Genomic DNA, 23,658 nt, shown 5'->3' with positions numbered 1-23,658 from the left:
TCATACAGGTGAAACTTCCCACATTGTTTGACAGGCACAAGTTCCTGTCATTGCAACTCATAAAGGTGAGACATCTTACATTGGTTGTTAGGAGCTAGTTCTTATAGCCGCAAAACTCATACAGGTGAAACTTCCCACATTGTTTGACAGGCACAAGTTCCTGTCATTGCAACTCATAAAGGTGAGACATCTTGCATTGGTTGTTAGGAGCTAGTTCTTATAGCCGCAAAACTCATACAGGTGAAACTTCCCACATTGTTTGATAGGCACTAGTTCCTGTCATTGCAACTCATAAAGGTGAGACATCTTGCATTGATTGTTAGGAGCTAGTTCTTATAGCTGCAAAACTCATACAGGTGAAACTTCCCACTTTGTTTGATAGGCACTAGTTCCTGTCATTGCAACTCATAAAGGTGAGACATCTTACATTGATTGTTAGGAGCTAGTTCCTGTAGCAGCAACTTTTATAAAGGTAAGACATCCCACACAGGGTGTTCCTGCAGATCTCCAGTACTGGGTATCAGTAAAAGACGACCTGAGCATCAGGACGTCTGTAGCTGATGCTAGTGGATGATACTGAAAACACTCTGAATGTTGAGGCAAGATGAGGTTGTATACAGTCTTTCTGCACAGCTACATGGAGCTGACATGAACATAGTCACAAGAGTACACATATCCTTCTTAGCCTGTAATCACCTCTAGGATTTAGATGACAAGGACCTTCCATCAGGTCTCTGTGTGGACACCTCCTGCAGCTTTGTAATCTAGACCACCTGATCAGCATTTCCCATGAAGCTTTTGTTATGGTGCATTGTTCAACTTTTGTAAACCTAAGTTTAGGGCTGTTTTTATCAATATTCCAGGTAAGAGATTAACATGTTGACTGCCACCACAAGTACACAAGTGCACTCATAGTATCAATGTCTGCTTGAATTTGTCACTTCAAGTTATCTTGTGGATATATATCAGTGGTAGTTTAAAACAAATTTCACAGCCTGGCAAAAAATACCAAAGCAATTGTCTCTCCGGGCAGTAACAGAGAACTCCAGGAGATGTTTGTTTCTTGTGCCTATTTTGCCAACACCTGAAACTTGTTTCAAAATAACACTGAAGTAGCAATAAAAACATTGCAAAGGCAAGTTCAACCAGATCTGATACTTCAGGTATACTTGTGAGTGGCAGTCAGTGTGTTAAGATTATTGTGAGACAGATATATGCTGATTTTCTACCCATACCTGATATCAGAAGGTATTCTTTTTATCTTCATGGCATCGTTCATCTTTCCATAATCATTTTGTTTCTGCAGCATAACTCAAAAACTGTTCAGTACTTTTAGACCAAAGTTGGCAGAGATAACAAACTGAAGCTAAGGCTGTGCCTTTTGTTATACCTATTTACAGATTTGGGGCATTTTTATTTTTCTTGGTTTCCATGGAAATGATTTGAATGATTTGAACTTAGTCACAAAGGGAGGGGTAGGTTCCTTTTCCGGAGCACAACTCGAAAACCTCTGAATATCTTTCAGCAAAGCTTGGCAGCTATGGCAGACAGACCCCAGCAGATCTCAAAGTGGTGCCTTTTGAAATCTGCAGATTTTTGGCACTTTTTTTTTTCTGGGTTTCGATGGAAATAATTTGAACATAGTCTTAAAAAACATCAAGTAACTGTTAAATGATTTTATTTTTCAAATATTTTGGAGAGAGGGGGATGTATCATTTTCTGAAGACTCTTTGTTTCTTATAGTGACTGGTGGAATGGGTGTTGTGTTATATAGTTTTTATTACTGAAATGGACTACAGACAGGTGCTTCAAACACTGTACCCCTGTGATACGTTGTACCCAGGTCTTTGGCTTGACTAGCAAACACTGTGACCTCTGGGCCACCTCACTGCCCACAGAATGTATGTAGAACCAGTGAGGGCTGTAATGCTCAAAGTATGAAGGGATGATCCTTGTCTGCATCCCAGTGCTACCAAGAGAACTCATCATGATAAATATGGTTTTATGACAAACTTATGTCAGTCATGCCAAGTGAGTATATAGTTCTCCCGCCACTTGTTCTCACATAGGTGGCGGGGTGGCCTAGTGGTTAGGACACCCTCACTCACTCACTCACTCAACCACTCACCCAACTGCTCACACAACCACTAACTCAACCTCTCACTCAACCACTCAACCTCTCACTCACCCTCTCACTCAACCACTCAACCTCTCACTCACCCTCTCACTCAACCACTCACCCTCTCACTCAACCACCCTCACTCAACCACCCTCTCACTCAACCACTCAGTCAGCCACTCACTCAACCACTCAATCACCCACTCAACCACTCACTCACCCTCTCACTCAACCACTCACTCACCCTCTCACTCAACCACTCACCCTCTCACTCAACCACTCAACCTCTCACTCACCCTCTCACTCAACCACTCTCTCACTCAACCACTCACTCAGCCACTCACTCAACCACTCACTAGACCACTCAATCACCCACTCAACCACTCACTCACCCTCTCACTCAACCACTCACTCACCCTCTCACTCAACCACTCACCCTCTCACTCAACCACTCACCCTCTCACTCAACCACCCTCACTCAACCACCCTCACTCAACCACTCACCCTCTCACTCAACCACTCTCTCACTCAACCACTCACTCAGCCAGTCATGCACTTGCTCACTCAACCACTCACTCTCTCACTCAACCACTCACCCTCTCACTCAACCACTCACCCTCTCACTCAACCACTCACCTCACTCAACCACCCTCTCTCAACCACTCACTCTCTCACTCAACCACTCACTCTCTCACTCAACCACTCACCCTCTCACTCAACCACTCACCTCACTCAACCACCCTCTCTCAACCACTCACTCTCTCACTCAACCACTCACTCTCTCACTCCACCACTCACTCAGCCAGTCATGCACTTGCTCACTCAACCTTTCACTCTCCAAACCACTCTCTCTGTCAACCACTTACTCAGCTATTCAACTACTCAATCAAACACACTCACTCAACCATCTAATCACTCACTCACTTCAGTCCTATAGGATGCTCCAGTAAAAAGTTACATCTGCTATTGTTGCTATAGTTGATGTAGTTGTCATTATCACTGTCTTCTTTTACCTTCAGTGTCTGTGGCGATGTCATGCCTCTGATCCCAACTCCAAATCAGAAGCCACATGGAAAATCCATGTCCATGATCCAACCAATGAAGAAACAGTATTTGCCCGCGTCGCACGGCGTGCAAGTCTGACATTACGCAAACGTCGGGCATCACGGCTTGATATCAGCGCCCCCACAGCTTCCAATCATCTACATCGAGAAAGTGTGTCGTCAATATCTTATGCTGATGAAAAACTAGGTTTGCTTTTTCATGAGTCACTAATAATCTGCAATTTTCAGTAGAGTGTGAGGACATACTTTTTCCATTAAGTTGATCACAATTGGGTCTCTAAACCTTTTATTCAGTTTTGATATTTTGCCAATGAAACATCTTTGGGTTTTTTGTTTATAGCCACTGATATGATAAATTGCCTGACCAAACAAAGTGTACATGTGAATGTAAGATTTTACCTGAAGGTTACAATGCAGGATTTTACCTGAAGGTTACAACGCAGGATTTTACCTGAAGGTTACAACGCAGGATTTTACCTGAAGGTTACAATGCAGGATTTTACCTGAAGGTTACAATGCAGGATTTGTCCTGAAGGTAACAACGTAGGATTTTACGTGAAGGTTACAATGCAGGATTTGACCTGAAGGTTACAATGCAGGACTTTACCTGAAGGTTACAAGGCAGGATTTGACCTGGATTTGACCTGAAGGTTACAACGCAGGATTTGACCTGAAGGTAACAACGTAGGATTTTACCTGATGGTTACAATGCAGGATTTGATCTGAAGGTTATTATTCTTGTCAAAACATTTTCCGTAAACTGAAGGTCTTTTGTCACTTTTTGGCCTACCCTGATGTAGAAATAGTCCATCTACTTATGTAATATTTGGTAAATTTTAAGAAGATGTAATATTGATAAAATTAAACAAGTTTCACTTATTATCCTGCCACTCTAAGCTGTAACATTTACTAAATCCCATAAAGAAAATGGGTACCCATTAAGATCAGATGGAATTGTGACAATTCACCTTCTAGCACCTCACATCTTAAGCTTTCGGGGGATCAGAATGAACATTGAGTGGACAGTGACCCATCCAGCAGTGTGATCATATGGTGTTCCAAGCATGGATTAGGCTGTGTGTTAGGGTCAACATAAATGCCCACATTATCTGTAGGAAGAAATTTCTTGTTGAGATATGATTGGGTTCAAATGACTTTCAAAATATTTTTAGGGGTTATTAAAAATTCACTTGTCACTCAGAATAAATCCTTTCTATGCTGTAAAGCTCATAACAAGTGAGGTTTTCCATTCCATCTTGATGTGCACAGTGTACAAAGTGCCATGTCAGTAGACACAGATGACTTACAGGTGCAATGATCTGCTTCCTGTTGTTGGGCTTGATTGATGATGATGTTTTGTCTAAGTGTTTTTTGATCATTTGCTGCATAAATCAGGTCTAATTGCTCTACAAGGGTCTAATTGAATCTGCTGATGTATGTGACTTAATGACTTTTTGTTAGAATGCTTCTTGAAAAGCCAGAGCAGTTTTAAATGGTGATATGTCAAACTGTAACTCTAGATGCTGTTCTGTCTTGCATCTCTTGGTGTTTTAGTGAACATACAAGAGGATATTGCTAATGTGTTTGTAATTAAAGGCACATGTTCAAGGGGGGGGGGGATCCAAGAGTTTTGAAAGGGGTGTTCAGGGGGTTCAAACCCTCAGAAACCCCTTTGGCCCCGCCTACACAGAAAAAAAAATCTTCAAAGTCAGGTAAAAAGTCATGTTCATTGGGTTCGGCCTCCCTAGATCCGCCAATGATGCTGTTAACAGGAAAGACAGTTTTTATTGGATTGTACAATTCATTTGGAAACATATGGCTTAAGTGCTACTTGTTTAGAAAGCATATAGTGGTGTACAATTTATACGGAAGGCATGTTGTAATGTACAGTTAATTCCATGATTATTTCACAATTCAAATGACTTGTATTTAAGGAAAATTCAATATATTTCTAATGTCATGAGTTGAAAGGAGTGTACTACAGTGGAAGCTTTCTAAACTGGCACACATTGGGACTGAATAAATAACCGAGGTAATGTGCCTGATTGTAGAGCTGATGATAAGCAGAGAAGTCATGAATGGGACTGAGATTAAATGCTGGTACATGTTTACAACTTGCCAGATGGTGCAGATGCCATGTTGGACATTTAATCCATGTGTAACCAAGACTTAAACCAGTGTTGCCATGGGTGTTGACAACTTGCCGGATGGTGCAGATGCCATGTTGGCAATTTAATCCATGTGTAACCAAGACTTAAACCAGTGTTGCCATGGGTGATGACAACTTGCCAGATGGTGCAGATGCCATGTTGGACATTTAATCCATGTGTAACCAAGACTTAAACCAGTGGTCACCATGGGTGTTGACAATTTGCCGGATGGGACAGATGCCACTTTTGACAACTTCCACTGTATATGTTGACCATTTAATCCGTGCATAACCAAAACTTAAAGCAGTGACCGCCATGGGCACACAGGTAACTTATCCCGAGCACTTAAGCGTTTGCTCCTTTCAATATGCTGTTGGGCCATGAAATGATCGTTTTATATTCTGATTTATTTCAGATGTTTTTAGACACTAGTTGTTTATAAAACAAATGCTTGATATGGTACATACTAAGATGTATGAATACTGTAGTGCACCTATCATTCTATGACTCTACAATGTCACAGCTATGCCTCCTGGACAGTTCATTGGGGTGATGACACATAGTTCTGTACAACCATGTTCAGTCACATGAACAAAATGGCAGGAATCAAGTTTGCCAGCAGTGAAAACAATGATATCGTGTGATGAATGACCCAGTGCCCTGCTGGCTGTGGTTATCACTGTCAGTTTCTGCATTCAGGTACTCCCCGTGGAGGTCGGAAGGACAGTCATCGCCCCAGCATCTGTGGAGGGAATGAACAGTATATGGACGACACTGACTATGATGGGGAGGAGACAGAGAAAGTTGTACAGTAAGTAGTATACAGCATATAGTCTAGTTGGGACCGTAAACTGTAAACAGCATCTCGTGTCAAACTTTCAAACTAGGGACAATAGATATGTTGTTCAAATATGGATTTTCATAATTTTTGTTATCTATGCAGAATATATTTGAATAAATACATTTCAGCTGATTCTGTGACATTTGATTTGATAACCCAGAAATATTTTGTGTTGATGTTTTTATGTTTTTACATGTATAACTCCAATATGTCAGTTCTTAAATGTCAGTTTGACATCAACTTTTTGTGCCTGTCTCTGTCATTTTAGACTTTCAAATACATGAGCACGTGAACTACAGTAACTTGGCTGTATTGTCTGTAACTTCTATAAATGATCCAGTCTCAAATATTTTCAGAAATGGAACCCTGTAATAGTGCAAGTTTCTCTCCCTTATGCACAACTGTCTTGAGATGTTCCAAGATGGGAACAGTAACATGTAGCTATGGCTTCAAAAGGTTTCAATGATTGTCAACTTACGTCATCCTGTATGAGGAAGGTGATCACTCAAGATGTTTACTTTTCAGATTGACATTAGCTCATAAAACAGCTATACGAGTGATACGAAAAATAAAGTATTTTGTTTCAAGAAGAAAATTCCAGGTAAGAAATTACTTTTATTAAGTATATGACATGAGTGAAAACAATGACTTTACTTTTGATGACGTCATAAAGAAATGGCTGTTGAGGTCATATCTAAAGAGTGAGTAGCATAGCATGATTTTACACCACTTTCCAGAAATGTCATAGCGAAATGGTCTTTGAACATTGTACCTAATTTGGAATGTGGGGAATCAAATGTAGCTCCATGCTCACAGTGTTAGGTGAACACTTTAACCACCAGGCTACCACCCCAACTTCAGAGTCTAAAAGTGTACAAATATTGTCATTTGCAGCAAGGTCAAGCATCATGCCAAAACAAATGTACTTAAAAATTCATTTTTGTCTTCACCAGTTCATAAGAGTATAATTTTCATACCATGTTTTCTTCCCTAATATCAAACGTATGGTGTTTGTTTGTAGCAAGCTCGCAAGCCGTACGACGTACGCGATGTGATAGAGCAGTATTCTCAGGGACATCTCAACATGATGGTCAGAATCAAAGAGTTACAGAGGAGGTCAGTAGGTCAAGGTCAAGGCCATGAGTTTGAAACAGCTGATGTATAGACCATGTGTCAGATGCACTTTGTTGAAATGTGTATTTAAAGATATAGGGCATGTGGAAAAGAACAGATTCACTCATTGCAAGGGCAGACAAAGATCATTAATACGTGTCAAGCTTGTGTATGTATTTCTCATACACGTTATAAAGGGGGTTACAAGCAAATACAGCCATGAAGGTGTGTGTGGGGAAACTTCTCTATCATCCACAACTTGCATCTCCAGCAGATCTCACTTAAGTGATATGAGGCAACATCTCACAGCTCTTTGCATGCCATTATGTCGTCACTGGTTACCATGATACTACTGAGACATCTGTCAAGTGCTGAAGCTGGGTAAGCTGGTTGACAGTACTATTTACACTCAAGGTATTGCTTACTACTGTAGAAGGATGATTTTGAAGGAGACGATTTTGAATAATAAAACTCATTCCTTCTCAATCCAAGGAGACTTGTATAAACACTTGTTGATTAAAGTCAAAGCATTCTTTGCAAACCTTGGAAATTTGTATTAATGTGTCAAGATATATTTGATCTTGTGGATAGTTGAGTGATATATTGATATCACAATATTTTCATGAAATATGTGTACACATGAAAGTAGCATCAATACTGACAGTGGCCAAAAATAAGGATGTATGGTGACCTTTCTCGATGTAGCATGTCAAAGAATGTTTTACTTTTAGTATGAAGATTAAGATGTTCCATATCATACATATGAAAAATAAACAACATCGGATTTTGCATCATTATTTGACTTGCCACTTACATTCTCCTCTCTTAAACCAATAACTTGCTGTAAACACCTCAACAGTGTGATATTGGCCCAGAAACTTGAGTGGATTGAAATAACAGATAAATATAGAGGCATAATGGTAACACTTGCAGACAGCTCCAGGTCATTACAGCTCATAGATGGTTGACAGAGACAGGCTGAACACATGGTGATTGATGTGTGTACAGGAACAGCAGTCTGGCCAGTGATATACATCCCCTGTTATACCATGCCTCTCTGTCACAAAGCTCAAAAGACAGTGGAAATAAGTACTACACTGTCTGACAACACATGCCCTTTATCAAACCTCTTGACAGTTGTTGTATTTTATATTGCACTCAGGACTGAGCAGATTGCAAGGGTTTTCATGGATTTAGGTTGCATTCCAAGCACTTTTGGTTGCATTTATGTTGCCATTTGAAGAGTGAAAACATTATTCCTGTCGAGTAATGGCCTCAGGTTTCTGGACTGTTGGGATTAAGTCAATGTGTTTTAGGTTTTACATTTATACCTTCAGAAATTAAGTAGATAGTGAAGTGTCTAACAAAATATTCAAATTACATGAGTGAATGAGTTTAGTTTTATGTTGCTTTTAGCAATATAATGACAGGGGACACCAGAAATGGGTCACCCACTGTACCAGTGTGGGGAATCAAACCCAGGTCTTAGGGAATGTTTTAACCTCTAGGCTACCCAACCACCACACTATCTATATGACAGCTATTTTGAAGTAGTTAAGTCTAGCTAGACAAGACAATCCAGTGAATTATGGTGAAATGATCCATTGCGTGTGGGTACAGTGGATCCTCTTTGCCTGATCCAGCTTGTCATTATGGACCTCTCCTAATTCACTGAACATTAATGTGATGTACAAGACCTGGTTGGCTTGTAGTTATTATGATAAGGGTCTCGGGTCCAAGTGAGGGTACCACTGAAATCCCTTATCTAACTGGCGTGCTGGTTTGCTTGGGGCAGCAAAGAGTCCAAAGTCACAAGAAGCAAATTACAATTTTATTAACAAGAAATAGAATAACAAGGGTGGCCACAGAGATTCGGTACAACCCTCTGGGCTGAGGGCTAGAGTTGGCCTGAGATGGAAGTCTAAACCCTTCTGCCCAATACTTGGAATTGGTGACTTATTTATCTTAACTTGAAACAATAAAAGGATTATGGCTTGTTAAAAGATGCAAAAATGGGTGTGCCCTATAATAGCCAATGAAATACTGAATATACAGATTGGGATGTGGCCTAATGGAATAACCAGGCAGAGGGGGGTGCTCTTAATCCTATTAATCCTATCTTAAGTGGCATTAATCCCACTGGCACATTTACTGTATGCTAGGGCTAGATCTAAACAAGCCTGTTTTGATGTGTCAATTATAATTGCTTGGATTACAATAGATGCGCTTCACTGGGCCACGGCCTAATTACCATAATTAAAAACTAACGATATGTTTTCTTCAAAGAAGCTCATTAAACTGTACAGACTCAGCTTTTGTTTTAATTAATGGTTTGTCTAACAGTGGCATTGTGAATACAAACATCTTTAAACAATGCACACGTAATTTTTAACCCTTGTGGAATTGTAGATCTGTGAAATTAGTTTTTGCTTTAAGCTGGTGTCTTTCTCTGAGCTACAACTGATCATGGTGACATAAATATTCTATATATATATTTTCCTAATATCTGAATCTGAATGTATAATGCTTGTAGTGGTAATAAATGATGTGTAAATTATTATTCCATGATAGCTTCACTATACTGTGTCTGAGTTTGGTGTCCATGTTAAACGGCAGCTTGGTTTCTCCATAGGCTATCACGATAAACCCAGTTGTAGTCAGGAATATGAGAAACAAATATACGAGGGTTGGCAGAAAAGTTCTAAGCCTCACTGTGAAAAAAAGTTACAAAGTCCACGTTTGTAATTTATTTTTCTACATAGTCCCCTTCCAAGTTCACACACTTTTGCCAGCGATGCTGCAAGGCCCGAATCCCGGTCTGGAAGAAATCTTCTTCAGCTACCCTAAAAAAATAGTCACAGCGGAAATGATGTCATCATTACTTGCAACAAGGCGACTGGCGAGTTCCTTTTTCATTTTGGGGAACAGGTGGAAGTCAGAAGGAGCCAAATCAGGTAAATAAGGAGGATGGTCAATGAGTTCAAAGCCACAAGGCACATTGTCTTGGTGGAAGAGGACACCTTTAGCGATCATCCCTCGTTGTTTGGCTTTGATTGCTTCTCACAACTGGTTCAGTAGATCAGCATAGTATCTGCCATTGATAGTTTGACCTTTTTCAAGATAATCAATGAGCAGAATACCCCTGGAATCCCAAAAGACTGATGCCATCACCTTTCCAGCTGAAGGAACAGACTTGGCTTTCTTCGGCGCTGGTGAATCAGGATGCTTCCACTGTTTTGACTGTAGTTTTGTTTCTGGTTGAAAGTGATGTATCCAGGTCTCAACCATGGTTACAAATCGTGCCACAAAATCATTGGGATCTGCTTCAAAACGACGCAAATTGTCAAGGGACGTCTGGAACCTGACACGTTTCTGTTCTGCTGTCAAGAGCTTTGGCACCCATCTTGCAGAAACTTTAGTCATTCCTAATTCGTTGGTGATAATATGCTCAACGCTCTCATGACAGATGCCCACTACATTAGCAATATGTCGAGTAGTCAATCGTCGATCATCCATCAACATATCGAGCACTCGCGTGATGTTTTCTGGAGTGGTTGCTGTTGAAGGCCTTCCTGAGCGTGGGTCATCATCAAGGCTTTGTCTGCCACGCTTAAATTCTGCAGCCCACTTCTTTACTATGGAAAATGAAGGAGCATCATCCCCTAGAGTGGAGCCATGTCAGCATGTATCTGTGTTGGGGACATCCCTTTCTTTTGCAAGTACTAGATGACTGCCCTGTATTCAGTTTTGTCCATTTCTGATGATTTCACAGGGTAGGTTTACCAAAAGAGCTGTAGTTGAGATAAAACTATTAGTACGTTTGTAGTTCTTGTGTCTATGATTCACTAAATGATTGTCCTCATTGGTGGCAAACACCTGTCTCTACCTGTTTGGGAAAAAACCACTCAGGCTGAGAACTTTTCAGCCAACCCTCGTAGATGCAAGCAAACAACACACTTGTAATTATGCACATTGACACTATGTAAGTGCAGAAATCTTAACAGTGAACATGACTTAAACTAGTTTCCATGCCTCTCATCCATTTACTGTCTGGAGACTGTATGTCATTGAGAGAACATGAAAGTCCTGGAAACATAGATTATGGCATGTTGACAAAGTCAGTATTCACTGAAAGTAGAAAATCACTTTGTTAAAACTGTAATCCATTTACTGCTGGCTGTCAGATGTTATCCCATCAAGAGTGTGGATAAACATGTCTGGCCACAAGGTAGTCATCCTGGTGACAGCCATGGCTCTTGTGTTGATAGACATAACAGACTCTTTAGCACTGGTGTGATTGACAGGGTAAGGGGGATAACTCTAAGCACTATCCTGTTAGTGTGGACAATGACAATGCTGGAAGTAGGACATTAAGTCATTGAGACAAATAGGATTGCCATTCATTCACTGGTTACTATCATATTGACAATCACCCACCAACATATGCAGATATGTTCATTCATAAATACCTCTGTTAAAAATGTCCTTATTTGTTTTTGTGATCAATTATTTTTAATGGTAGATATCCTATTTTGGTCAGTGTTATCACACGTTCTTTACTTGTTGCATGGGTTGGATTAAGGCAGTCAATTTACATCAAAATTATTTATTATTGAAATTACATTACATAACTAGATATTATATTTGGAGAACTTTTGCCTCAAGCACAAATCAAGGGACTATTATGACGCCGTACTTAGAGATGAATCAGATAACAAAGAGTTAATATGACTTTATGGTGTTGTGAGTGATATTCAACACTCCAGGAGAACCTGGCAACCGCTAAGCCACCCCACCACACCAACAGAAGCTGTGCTGACACCTCCATGATCATGTTGTTTCAGACTAGACCAGACACTGGGGAAGCCTGGTACCCTCTACTCCAGCCACTCCCGGGACAAGGAGAGGCTGACCATTAGTGCCCGCATAGTCAAGATGGAGAACCAGGTGACTGTCGCTTCAACAGCAGCTTTATCATGGCAAGACGTGGGCCCCGTTTAACAAAGCTCTCGTAAGCCTAAGGTCTCGTAACTTTTCTCATAGCATTCCTACTTCCTATGTTACAGTATAGGAGGTACGAATGCTAGGAGAAAAGTTACGGGATCTTAGGCTTACGAGAGCTTTGTTAAACGGGGCCCTGCATACTGAACTTGGAAAAATATGGGCATCAAAGTAGTAGTGAGCAGTTCAGTAGTAGTCATCTGTAGTGTCAGGAAAACACAGTCGTTACTGTTGGCAGGAATTGTTGAGAATTCACCCAAATGAAAGTTTAATGAGCTAATGTGTAGTCTGTTTCTCCACTCTCTGATCTATGTCATCAGTTGTCAGGCCTGCTTCATGAGGGTCTTATTTATTTAGAGAAAAATTGAAATGGCTGTATCATTCAATGTTGTACATAATTTTACGTACTCTAAATCCATCATTCGTGTTTCAGATGTCTCGCATGGACCAAAAGATGGATCAAGTATTATGCCTCCTCAATTCATTACTTAAAAACAGGACAGTTAATGAAGATTCAAAGGAAGATGAAGTTTGACCTTGCCTTTGATACAGGAAGATATTCCTTGGATGTCCTGAAGGAGCCTACAAATGTTGCAGACTTGTAGTATACACAGAGCAGATGTAGAAAACATGAAGCAGATGTGTAGCAGACATGAATGAGACGTGTGGCAGACATGAAGCATGCATGCAAACATGAAGCAGACATGTAGCAGAGGTGTATCCCACAGGAAGCAGGTGTGTAGCAAGCGTAAAGCACATATGAAGCAGACATGCAAGCATGAAACAGGTGTGTAGCGATGTACAGATGACCATTATGTGGTCAGCAGCTGGCACATAAGCAAATTGGAGATTAATTTTTGCTGCTGTGGAGATCTGTTTCCTAGTGAATGGAAAATGTAACAAAGGCCACCTGTCCTGTTCTATGAAGTGGATGCACTGGAACCTATTGTCACCTGCCTGTCTTGATGTCCAGCCTCAACTGAACCAGTCACTGTGACTGCTGTGTAGATTTTGACTTCGTACCCACTGAAGGAACATTGTACTACTTACAGTCCAACAGTTTGTGTATAGACAGACAAACGTAGCTGTTACCTGAATTGGTTGGAGCAGTACTGAAAGCATTTGAATGGATGTCCAGATCCTTGTAAATGATTCATATAACCCTCACACTTAGACTTTGGTGCACCTGTCAGATGTTGCTGTTTGTACAGTGAACACAGATGAAGATTGTGCCCGGATGTACGTAGCTAGGACATTTCATTGATGCAGCTACAGAGCTGTATGGAGGTGGTTCTAGCAAGTAAATGATTGCAGCTGGAAGTTCCAGCACGTGGATCAAATTGTTTCATGGAGAGATATAAACGGTGTTAAACCATGTCAATCCCTTCTTCATTGTTCCTACTGGTATATATTAACCCCAGTCGAGAAATGTGGTTACCCAGTCTTGAACACCATTCATCTGTTTGATATGAAACATATCCGCACATGTGTTTGTGTGTGTTTCTATTTATAACTGGTGTTTATCACTGTACTGATCTGAATGATCAGTATGTCATGGAGGCATGGACTGTTGCCAGGTATGTTGTAGTACTCGGCAAGGAGATAGTCAAGAGTGGTCCTCTGATGGTAGCTCTGTAGTTTTTCCACTATGGATGCCTCCTGTTTGTATATTTCTGTACAGCTTGGGAAATATAAGCATTATACAGACTTCAGACAGATTCTTCATGGATCAAGGATGCCTTCTTTGGAGTTGGATGTGGAGGTCCCACAGTGATAATACTCAGAAGATATATTGCAAGGGAGGTCACTCTTTCATGTATCATGACCATAGTTCCTCACACTGACACAGAACACAGAACAATGTTCACAGTTATATAAGGACTGGCACCATTGTCAACATTCACATACACATATTCTTGCCGGAAATATTCATTGACTGGAGTTAGTACTATACCCAAGTCCTCTATGTTTATCATTTGTTAAGTGTGAAAGAGATGTTATTGCATTGAGACATGTTGCACCTGATCTTTGATGTTCCAACTTAGAAGTGATTGCCATTGAATGTCTTAGCAATCCAAGATCACTTTCATTGTGTTTTGAAGGTGACTGTAGTAAGTACCAGGATCAAAAGGTCTTTGGAAAAACAACATGATTCTGTTTTGCTGAACTTCTGCAAAGTAAGGTTTAATGTACGGTTTTAGATATTTTGCTAATTTGTTTGAAACCCATAATCCATTGTTATGCTGTTATGTTCTCGGTAGCTATTGTTTCCATGAAAAGAACCACCAGTTCGGTTAACTTAAATCATGTACTTCTTTAATAGTCTCTCATACAGTAAAGGGGACTTTACATGGGTGATGGTGCAAGGGAGGTAACTCTAGCATGGCTGTTATGATGGTGCCAGTCTAAGTAAACTTATCCTCAGTACTTTTCGTTACACTCCAATACTGAGTCTAACAAAACCTTATGGAAGGTCGCGTCAGGTAACCTTTGAGATTGAAGATTGACCAATCAGAACACAGCTTACCAAATCACGAAAGTGCACATTCGCACATACCTTTTGGACTTTGTATCTCGAAAAGGTTCGTACCCGAATGATTCCGAATGCTATTTAGCGTACATTCGCTTCCAGGTGATGCACAGGGCGTACATACAACCATGACAACCGTGAGTAATCAGTCGCTGAAAATAGTGTTTTTGGCAATATTCAAGGATGTCATCTTGCGGAAATATTAGCTAATCGTAGCCAAGTCAAATAAGTGTGTTATATGCAGATTTTTGTTTGTGGACAGATCTGTGTCAGTGACCTGATTATTTTGAAAGTCCCTCCGATCCCTAAATAGTAGCCTTCAATGTCTGATTGGTTAAATCTATTTAACCGTCTCGCGTTTGACTGGACGGTCATTGGTCGCTCAAAGGTTACCTGACTCAGTGGTGGACTGTAACGAAATACACTGAAACTAAGTTTACTTAGACTGTGATGGTGCTTCAGTCTTTCAGAACTGGTCTGACTGACAATGTGACTGGGAGTCTGTGTCTTGTTTCCTACTTTAATATCAGCTCTGCCCTCACATGAAGAGGCTCCAGGCTCAAACCCAGTCGCAGTTTTTCATTCCCGATCTGTGTCCCATTAAACATGAACAAATACATCATGATTCATTAGTGGACATAGTTTGGCCATCATTAGGCTGTATGAAGCATTCCTAAAATATGCTCTTTTAATCTAGTAAAAGTAATATTTATGTTATAAAATTAATTTGTAAAGGCAAGCAAGCGTTGTGTGAAATAAATAAGATAGAGTGTTTAGACAACACATACTCTACAAAATATGTTATGCACATTTTCTTAATATTGATGAGTGAAGTGCTTAGTTTAGAATGTTGCTCTTGTATGTTTTCTAAATCTCATTATTGATTACATTTCGTTTTGAATACTGATTATTTACTTGGCGATATGGTTACAGTGAAGTAATGTTAGGTCATACCACATTGTTCATTAGTCTTGCCCTGATGTTTGGTCAGTTTGCATTTCTTATCCCAGCAGCAATACTTTTTGGAGATATGAGCATTTCCTCATGGCAGATGGTTGTCAACTGATGGAATATAAATGGTTAGATGATATGGATTGGTTTTCTGGTCTTGTCTTAAGCCTCGTGTTTGACCTTAAACAGGAGTAAAAATTAGTCCAAACATACTGTTTTACATTTTGAGGTTGTTTCTTTTTAGAAATGCTACCACTTATTTCTAGTTTTGAACTGAACACTTAAGCATAAAACTGGACTAGTTGTAATGGATGAATTCCAGAAGTCTACTTAAATCATGTGGTTAAACTTTGCTTCAGTCTCAGTTATAAGAAGACAATTTATTTCACCTATTTACAAAGCATGCAGAGTGTGTGTGATGTGTCGTGTGTAGCGTGTGTGTTTGTGGATGTCTCAGAATATTGTTCTATTTTAAACAAATGCTCACGAACAAAAAAAATGTTTTCTTCTGTCATACTGTGTCCTATAAAGGCTGGTTTATGGGCAATAGAAGGTGATTTGTGTGAGAGTAGTCATCTCCTAGGCTGTTTCTGCATGGAATATTGACACTTATGCTCTGGATGGGTTCACACAGCTTAGTTGAATGCAGGCCCCATAAGTTTAAAATTGTCTCTTTCATCCTCACTAATTGTTTTGTGTCAAAATGCTTGAGAAATCACAGTGAAGCCAAAATGTTTCAAGTAGTGAAATACTTGTGAACCAATGTGAGCTGCATCAGGTCTATGTAAGCCTTTCATCAGTAGCTGTTAGTAGCTGAACCAGAAATGTTCCTTTTCAGGCAATGTTGTCCCACATTATGAAGAATGTTCCTGTTCTTTTAGGCTGTTACAGAATCCAAAACACCTTGATATGTATTGTGGAGCAGCTGTCAGAAGATACTTGAGCCAGTAGGTGGGGGATGACACTGCTATAAAGAGGCATACATCAGACCATATTACCTGAGGGAAAAGCATACAATGTATTTATCTTACCGCCGTGTTAAATGTACAAAATATCAGTTTATTTTATGTGGAAGTTTGCTTCTGACTATATGACATCTAAACAAAATGTTGTCTGCCTCTCGACTGGATTTTTTCAATTTGTGGAACATGTTCTTACATTACAAGGTAAAAACTGCTATGAAAATGGTTATTATGTTTATGTTGAGTGTGCAAAAAATTCAGCAAATGCAATAGTTTAAATAAAGCAGTTAAAGTCTGTGAAATAAATGTCTGTATAGTAAACTCAAAAACAGCTAGTTAAGCAGTTTTCGAACACCAGGCACTGCATGCATTATATTATGAGGTCCTACGATTGTTACTGATACAGCTTCTTGGCAGAGAGTTTGGCTGTTCCTTGGACTTGAGTTTTTGTATCCCCGCAGTGTGTGTAATACAGGTTGGTATATCCCCAGACTTGAAGGTTTGTATCCCAGCAGTGTGTGTGATACAGGTTGGTAAATCCCTGGACTTGGAGGTTTGTATCCCAGCAGTGTGTGTGATACAGGTTTGTGTATCCCCAGACTTGAAGGTTTGTATCCCAGCAATGTGTGTGATACAGGCTGGTATATCCCCGGACTTGAGTGTTTGTATCCCAGCACTGTGTGTGATACAGGTTGGTATATGCCCGGACATGGAGGTTTGTATCCCCGCAGTGTGTGTGATACAGGTTGGTATATCCCCGGACTTGGGTGTTTGTATCCCCGCAGTGTGTGTGATACAGGTTGGTATATCCCCGGACTTGGGTGTTTGTATCCCAGCACTGTGTGTGATACAGGTTGGTATATGCCCGGACATGGAGGTTTGTATCCCCGCAGTGTGTGTGATACAGGTTTGTATATCCCCGGACTTGGGTGTTTGTGTGTTTGAGAGGATGAAGATTCTATGTTGTTATTGTTGTTCATTGTCATCATCATTTACCTCATACCAGCATGTTACTCATACAGTCACCTGTAATTACTGAAGTTATCTTGTTTGTATTATTTGGCAGAGTGTGCAGGTCACACCTTTGTACCATCCTTGGCAGTCAGGGGTATTTGAGTAGCTAAACTTGGGCCTGGGATAGTTTGAATGGAAGATAATTGTGATAAACTAATTGCTTTTCAATGTTTAATTGGTAGTTTTTCTGTTGATCTCTGGCTGTAGTGTTTGCGGTTGTAGGCCCATTCTATAGTGCAAATATAGGATCTTGTCAAGCCATATTATTCGAATGTAAGCCCACATTAAGGTATATTGTGTTTGAATATAGGCCCATGTCATTCTATAGAGTGAGATTCTTTCAGTGTTTCTCTGTACATCTGGTATTTCTGTTACTTATGACTGAACAAACTGCACCTGGGATGATAGTTGGATCTGTAAGTTACCCCTGTGTGCCAGAGATGCACATCATTATGATATTTGTAGGTTGGTGGTTCATCCATCAGTCATGTTGTTCCTTCACAACACACTATATTCTTTCACACTTTCAGTTTCCTCACATACTTGTATTCAACTTAAAATTCTCAGTCATATGAATAATAATAATCTGTGTTTTTTTTAAATGAAGACCTTTCCTTCACAACCACACTTTGGCAGGCTTTTGTTATCCTCTCATGTAGAAAAGTCCGGAAATATTCCTTTACTCTGATGAAACTAGAAGAATTGCTCTGTCACATATTACCTTCTACTCATAAAGCCATGCCACTGACATGCAAAAATACACAACCCTATTCTCGTACCCCTACAGAACATACAAAATTGAACAAGAATCAAGAAAATATATTGACAGTGATACAGCCCTAGTAGTACACTCTGAGAACATCAGAGTTAACATCTAGTGGTATCAGCAGTAGAGAGATCAGCCCCACACATAGTCATGACAGATTACAGTAACAGCAACATTAAGGAATCTTTAACTTGTTTAGTGTATAGTGGCAAACATTCTGGTCTCCAAGATAGCCATAACATGTGTTTATTTATGAATTGAGAATGTTCCCTGTGTAGGGAAGGTTGACAAGCAGTCACCACCTGAACACTTTAGACCAGAGTCTTCTCTCAACCCATGTTGGTCCTGCTGCAAATGTTCCCACAATACTTACAGAACTTGCATATTTTTTGCACAGATCTTATGAAATAATTTTCACAAATAAAGTTATGAGGAATGAAACAAGCTAGTTGTGTATTCATTGCTATTAAAGTGATGTTTATTTCAATCAATCATACGGGGTATTTTTTCCTTTGTCAGCACTGTTTTACAGTCCTTCAAGGCCCCCTTTACTGCACAACACATTGAGACTCTTTTACACCACAACAATGCTTGGTCTTAACGATAGTTGTCCGATCAAAAGTACTAGTTAGGTAAATTGAAGAAGACTGATACTTCCTGGGATTCTTCCCGATTTATCAGAGGTGACAGCTGGATCCATTTGATTTTAAACCAAAAACATCTTGTTCGGAAAGCTCCATTTCGCTGACGTAGCAAACTTTTCACAATCTGTTAAGTCCAGCCAAGGGGAAATCAGAAGGACGCATTCTTGAAACTGGGTAGTTGTCTATCCTTATCACAAAGCATGAATGTACAGGAGTGATGAAGGTTAGGCTGTTCTTCCCCTGGCAGTATTTGGAGAGAGGGTTTTAGGTGGCAAGGTTCCAAGGATTTTATATAACAAAACTCGCTCATCCTTATAAACATGATGCGAGGTATTCGTATTCTGGTCCTTGTCGAGTGATGCTGGGTCTAGCCACAAATAGCGCTAAGATATGCTTATGACACGAAAGATTATGGATAACAACATCCAGTATATGTATATACACTCAGCTTCGTGAATCTTTCTCGCTTGTTCGTCAAATTAGAGCACAAACGTTATGCCCATAAAATATCGTATATATCGTATACAATAAAGACGGAATCCACAATCACCCTTGCAGGTACACCTATAAACACTCACGTGCAATATCTGATTTAGACAACATTACTTATGCACACTAACAGTGCGTTTAATATACGACGGACAGCTTAAAGTTGTAAGCCTAATTAAGAAGCATGTATATCAGGTTCATAGAATTCTGGATGCTTTGGTAACATTACTTTTCATGGTTACCCGCATCTTGAAGCAGATGTTAAACCAGGCACTTTTATTTCCACGTTAACTCAGCGTCCACAAGTGCAACCTACGTCATGCAGGACATCAATGTAAAAAAATCTTACTCGTAGCAGCAGACACTTAAGACATATGTATTTGAACCATTCTTTCTCCCGCCAGCAACTCGGATAACCTTTTTCATGCTTGGCACCAAAGGCTTCTCTTGAAGGACAGTCCGGTCACAGAAGAACATCGTTGTGGACGTCTGTACAGGTGCTGAGGTACCCTTCATTTACCCATCCGCCGGAGCTCATGTGCTCAGACATCACAGCGAACGTTACGCCAAGCTCTTTGTTCTTGAAGGCGATTGCTTTAGCGTCGATGGCTTAAGAACTGGTATGGAATACCGGTTAACGGGAAAACCGTTTGTGACTGATAGGAATTTTAATGCTGGCACCTACAAATTTGGCGTATCGCTGTAACGAGTTTGGTAACATTGCTGAACAATGTTGCCTCGTGTTGCTGAAACTGTGTAGCAGTATCTAAATCTTAGCAATGTCCTCGCGTGTTGGCCTATACGATTATCTCGTGTATCTCCAGCAGAATCAGTCTGGGATGTAATGGATGCGATGCCCCAAGTCTTTATCCAGCGAGTAGTGCCCACAATGAGGAGGTTTCTGGTCAGCATGAGTACGTAAAACTCACTGCAAACGCGCACTTGCCTTTGATTTCCTACGTGCAATATGACACACAATACTGTACCAGGATCGGCTGCTAGTTATCGTTCAAACATTTCTTTCCCTGCAAGATAGTTCAATTCATTGTAGTATTTCCTCAGTTCGCCAATTCTGTGTATCTCTTCCCAATAAGTATATATATATAGTTGTCTGGGACACAAGTCACATTATTATTGCAAACAGTGGAGAAAATACCAATAGTCTTTGTACATATATGTCTGTCGTATAGGTTTCAACATTTCTTCACCATCACCTCTCCCCTCCCCCCACCACCACCCACACACACACCATCTTTCGCTCGCAGTAGTTTGCTACACAAAATGATAAATCAGTAATGCGTTTAAGACAATGAGAAATCATTCCATAAATTATAAAAACATACTCACAAATACCAATAAATTGAAAATTTATATTCCTCTACAGCATTTCCCTATATCCCATTAGATCCTGAAATATCAAAGGGTAAGAGATAACAGCTTCGGCTGTGTTTCGGGATACCTAATGAGATGGTCTGATTAAATTAAAGACGTTTAAAATCAATAAGAACAGTAAAAACTGCTATGCCTACCTTGTAATTGGCTCTGACGTTAGAGTTTGAAAGCTAGTTGATGCCAAATAGATCTTTCGTTTTAAAATGAGTACACGTAAAGGTGCAGCATCCTTACGTCGCCGCCTTTCACACAGAACGGGGTTGTTGATGACAGTACGAGAGGTCCGGTTGGCATATCACCCGTACATTACCCATATATATTCTATCGCCCCTTCAAGACAAACGTCGTACAAAGTGACGGAAAAGCCTACTCTAGTGGTTAAAACAAATTGGGTAGATGAAGTATGAGACAAGCGAAAATGTTAAGATCACAGAATGCTTTTTGAAGATCAAGTGCACTTGTGAATCTGGTAGTTCAAGTACCGAGTATTATACAAGGTGGGACGGGGTTTTCGCATGTTATGAAGGGCCAGGCTGTCTAAGGAACCGCCCACTGACACACGAGAAATTTGTAATGGTGGGATCGTAACCAAGATCTCTCCGATTACGTGTCTTAGTTCCTCCAACACAAGGGTTTCATCAAGACGTGAAAGGTTGGTTTGCAGCACGTCCAACACTGTCGTGACATAGCTTGAATGTGTTTGAGACAGTGTTGAACTCACACCAGAGATCATATTATATGGTCTCTGATCACTCACTCACTCACTCACTCACTCACTCACTCACTCACTCACTCGCTCGCTCACGGAGACGCTGGCCTGTGTGGTGAAGGTGGCGGTTTCTGACAAACATCCTTCAGCAAGCACCATTCCAGTAAGGTCACGGAAGCGATAACCCCGGCAACAACATTCAATATAATGCATGATCCCTGAATAGTAGAAATAGGTCTAACTCCATCCGATGGGGGTGGGGTGTGTCAAATAACGTGACTCATTTAATATTAGAATATTAATATTTTATCCAAAATCGCCCCTACGTGTATACTCCTTTTTCAGTTCATAAATTTAGTCCTTCCAAACGTTTTGTTGCTTTGTTCAAAGCACACATTGAACCCGACTCATCCACTCACTCTTTCACATCTGTACGTTTGACAGAAGGATGTAGTAAGGGAGGATGACGATATATGGATGAACAACTTCTTTATTGCTATGGTGTAGATTCTAACACCGTCATCAAGCAAGTGATGATATATTGTCATCCTTCCTTACTGCTCCAACATCTAAATGCCTCTCAATGGGTGTAGCATTTCTTTGAACAACACAACTGATTGGAACAATGGGTGAGTTGGAGTTAGTTGGACATATTTCACATCCCGAAGATGCCACATCGTTGCAGTCGTGCTGGATGTTGTAATCGTTCCTAAGGTGAGACTTCGCATGAAAGTGTGTAGGGCATGGTGAAGCCAGCAAACAGTCTATGCTACACCTACTTAATAGCATAACCAACTAGCTTGACGGCAATTCAAGGAGGCGTCAGGTTCCGTGTCCGTTGCCTGTCTTGCGTTTACCTCATGGTGTTTTTTACAGGATTTTAAGAACACAAGAGTTAATCAGGAGAGGTAATTGTTGACCTTTGATGTCATTTATATAGTTGGGATGGGATACTGATGGGATACCTGTCTCTTACATAATATGTAATATAATCATTTTCTCACTGTTCAGTCCATAAATACAAACTTCGTGTTGTATTGACAGCCTTAAATCGATGATAAAAATGATTTTGCATTTTGGGTCTTTGTTTCGTACTTCAGGCCGCTGCCAGACAAGATGAAAGGTACAAACCTGACGTATAATAAGACCAATTCCGCTCAATGATGTTGAGGAGGAGGAGGAGGAGGAGGAGGGTTGAGATTTTACGAGCCGCTTCGTATTGTGCCGATTCCGCACTTGGTGTCATTTCCACCAATCCATAATACTCTAGTATGAAGGTCCCATGAAAGTCACGATAGTGTATCGAAGCCAAACAGCCCCCGAAAATCCCGGTTAGAACTGGTCTTCCCTAACCTATGCCTGTCGGAAGCAGATATTTTACATGTACACAAGTAATTGTTTTCATTCTGTATAAACTGCTACTTAAGAGTCGGGGAGGGATGAGGCACTTACACACTATAATCTTGATGTCTGTTTGTTTGTTGTATAACGCCACACTTAGCAATATTCCAGTTATGTGGCGGTGATCAGTGAATAATCGAATATGGACCAGACAATCCAGGGATCAAAAGCTTGAGCATCGATCCTCTCAAACTGGGATACGAAGACGTGCGTCAACTAAGTCAGCGAGCCAAGTCAGCCGGTCTCGTTAGACACCTCTAATGTCAAACATGGGTTGCTGAAGACCAGTTTTCTTCTAACCCGGATCTTCACGGGGTATTCTACGTAGCTAATGAGGACCGATTCTAACCCGGATCTTCTACTGCCTGTGAGCTGGGAGGAATTATTCATATGCTCCCAGTCCGTGTATCCAGCTTCAACACTTGAGCTTCATGCTGATTGGTTCACCGTCTGCATTGTCTGCAAATGTGTAGATGTGCATGCCCTCGGGCATATGGTGTCCGGAAGACGTTA

At 40.5% G+C, this 23,658-nt stretch overlaps 1 protein-coding gene across 1 annotated transcript in view; it reads left to right on the top strand.

Annotated features, from left to right (window-relative positions):
- The window catches only part of LOC137286332 (potassium voltage-gated channel subfamily KQT member 1-like), a 116,932-nt gene extending 103,756 nt beyond the window's left edge, over window positions 1-13,176 (top strand). Inside the window, exons 10-15 of the mRNA XM_067818122.1 lie at window positions 3,138-3,369; window positions 6,032-6,143; window positions 6,699-6,774; window positions 7,195-7,289; window positions 12,131-12,233; window positions 12,721-13,176. Coding sequence (XP_067674223.1) covers window positions 3,138-3,369; window positions 6,032-6,143; window positions 6,699-6,774; window positions 7,195-7,289; window positions 12,131-12,233; window positions 12,721-12,822 — 720 coding nt within the window. The 3' untranslated portion in view covers window positions 12,823-13,176. The remainder of the gene's footprint in view (window positions 1-3,137; window positions 3,370-6,031; window positions 6,144-6,698; window positions 6,775-7,194; window positions 7,290-12,130; window positions 12,234-12,720) is intronic.
- The last annotated feature ends 10,482 nt before the right edge of the window (window positions 13,177-23,658 follow it).

This window comes from Haliotis asinina, chromosome 6 (genome assembly GCF_037392515.1).
Source record: "Haliotis asinina isolate JCU_RB_2024 chromosome 6, JCU_Hal_asi_v2, whole genome shotgun sequence".
Taxonomy (NCBI): Eukaryota; Metazoa; Mollusca; class Gastropoda; order Lepetellida; family Haliotidae; genus Haliotis; species Haliotis asinina.
This window is presented reverse-complemented; position numbering and strand designations above follow the sequence as displayed.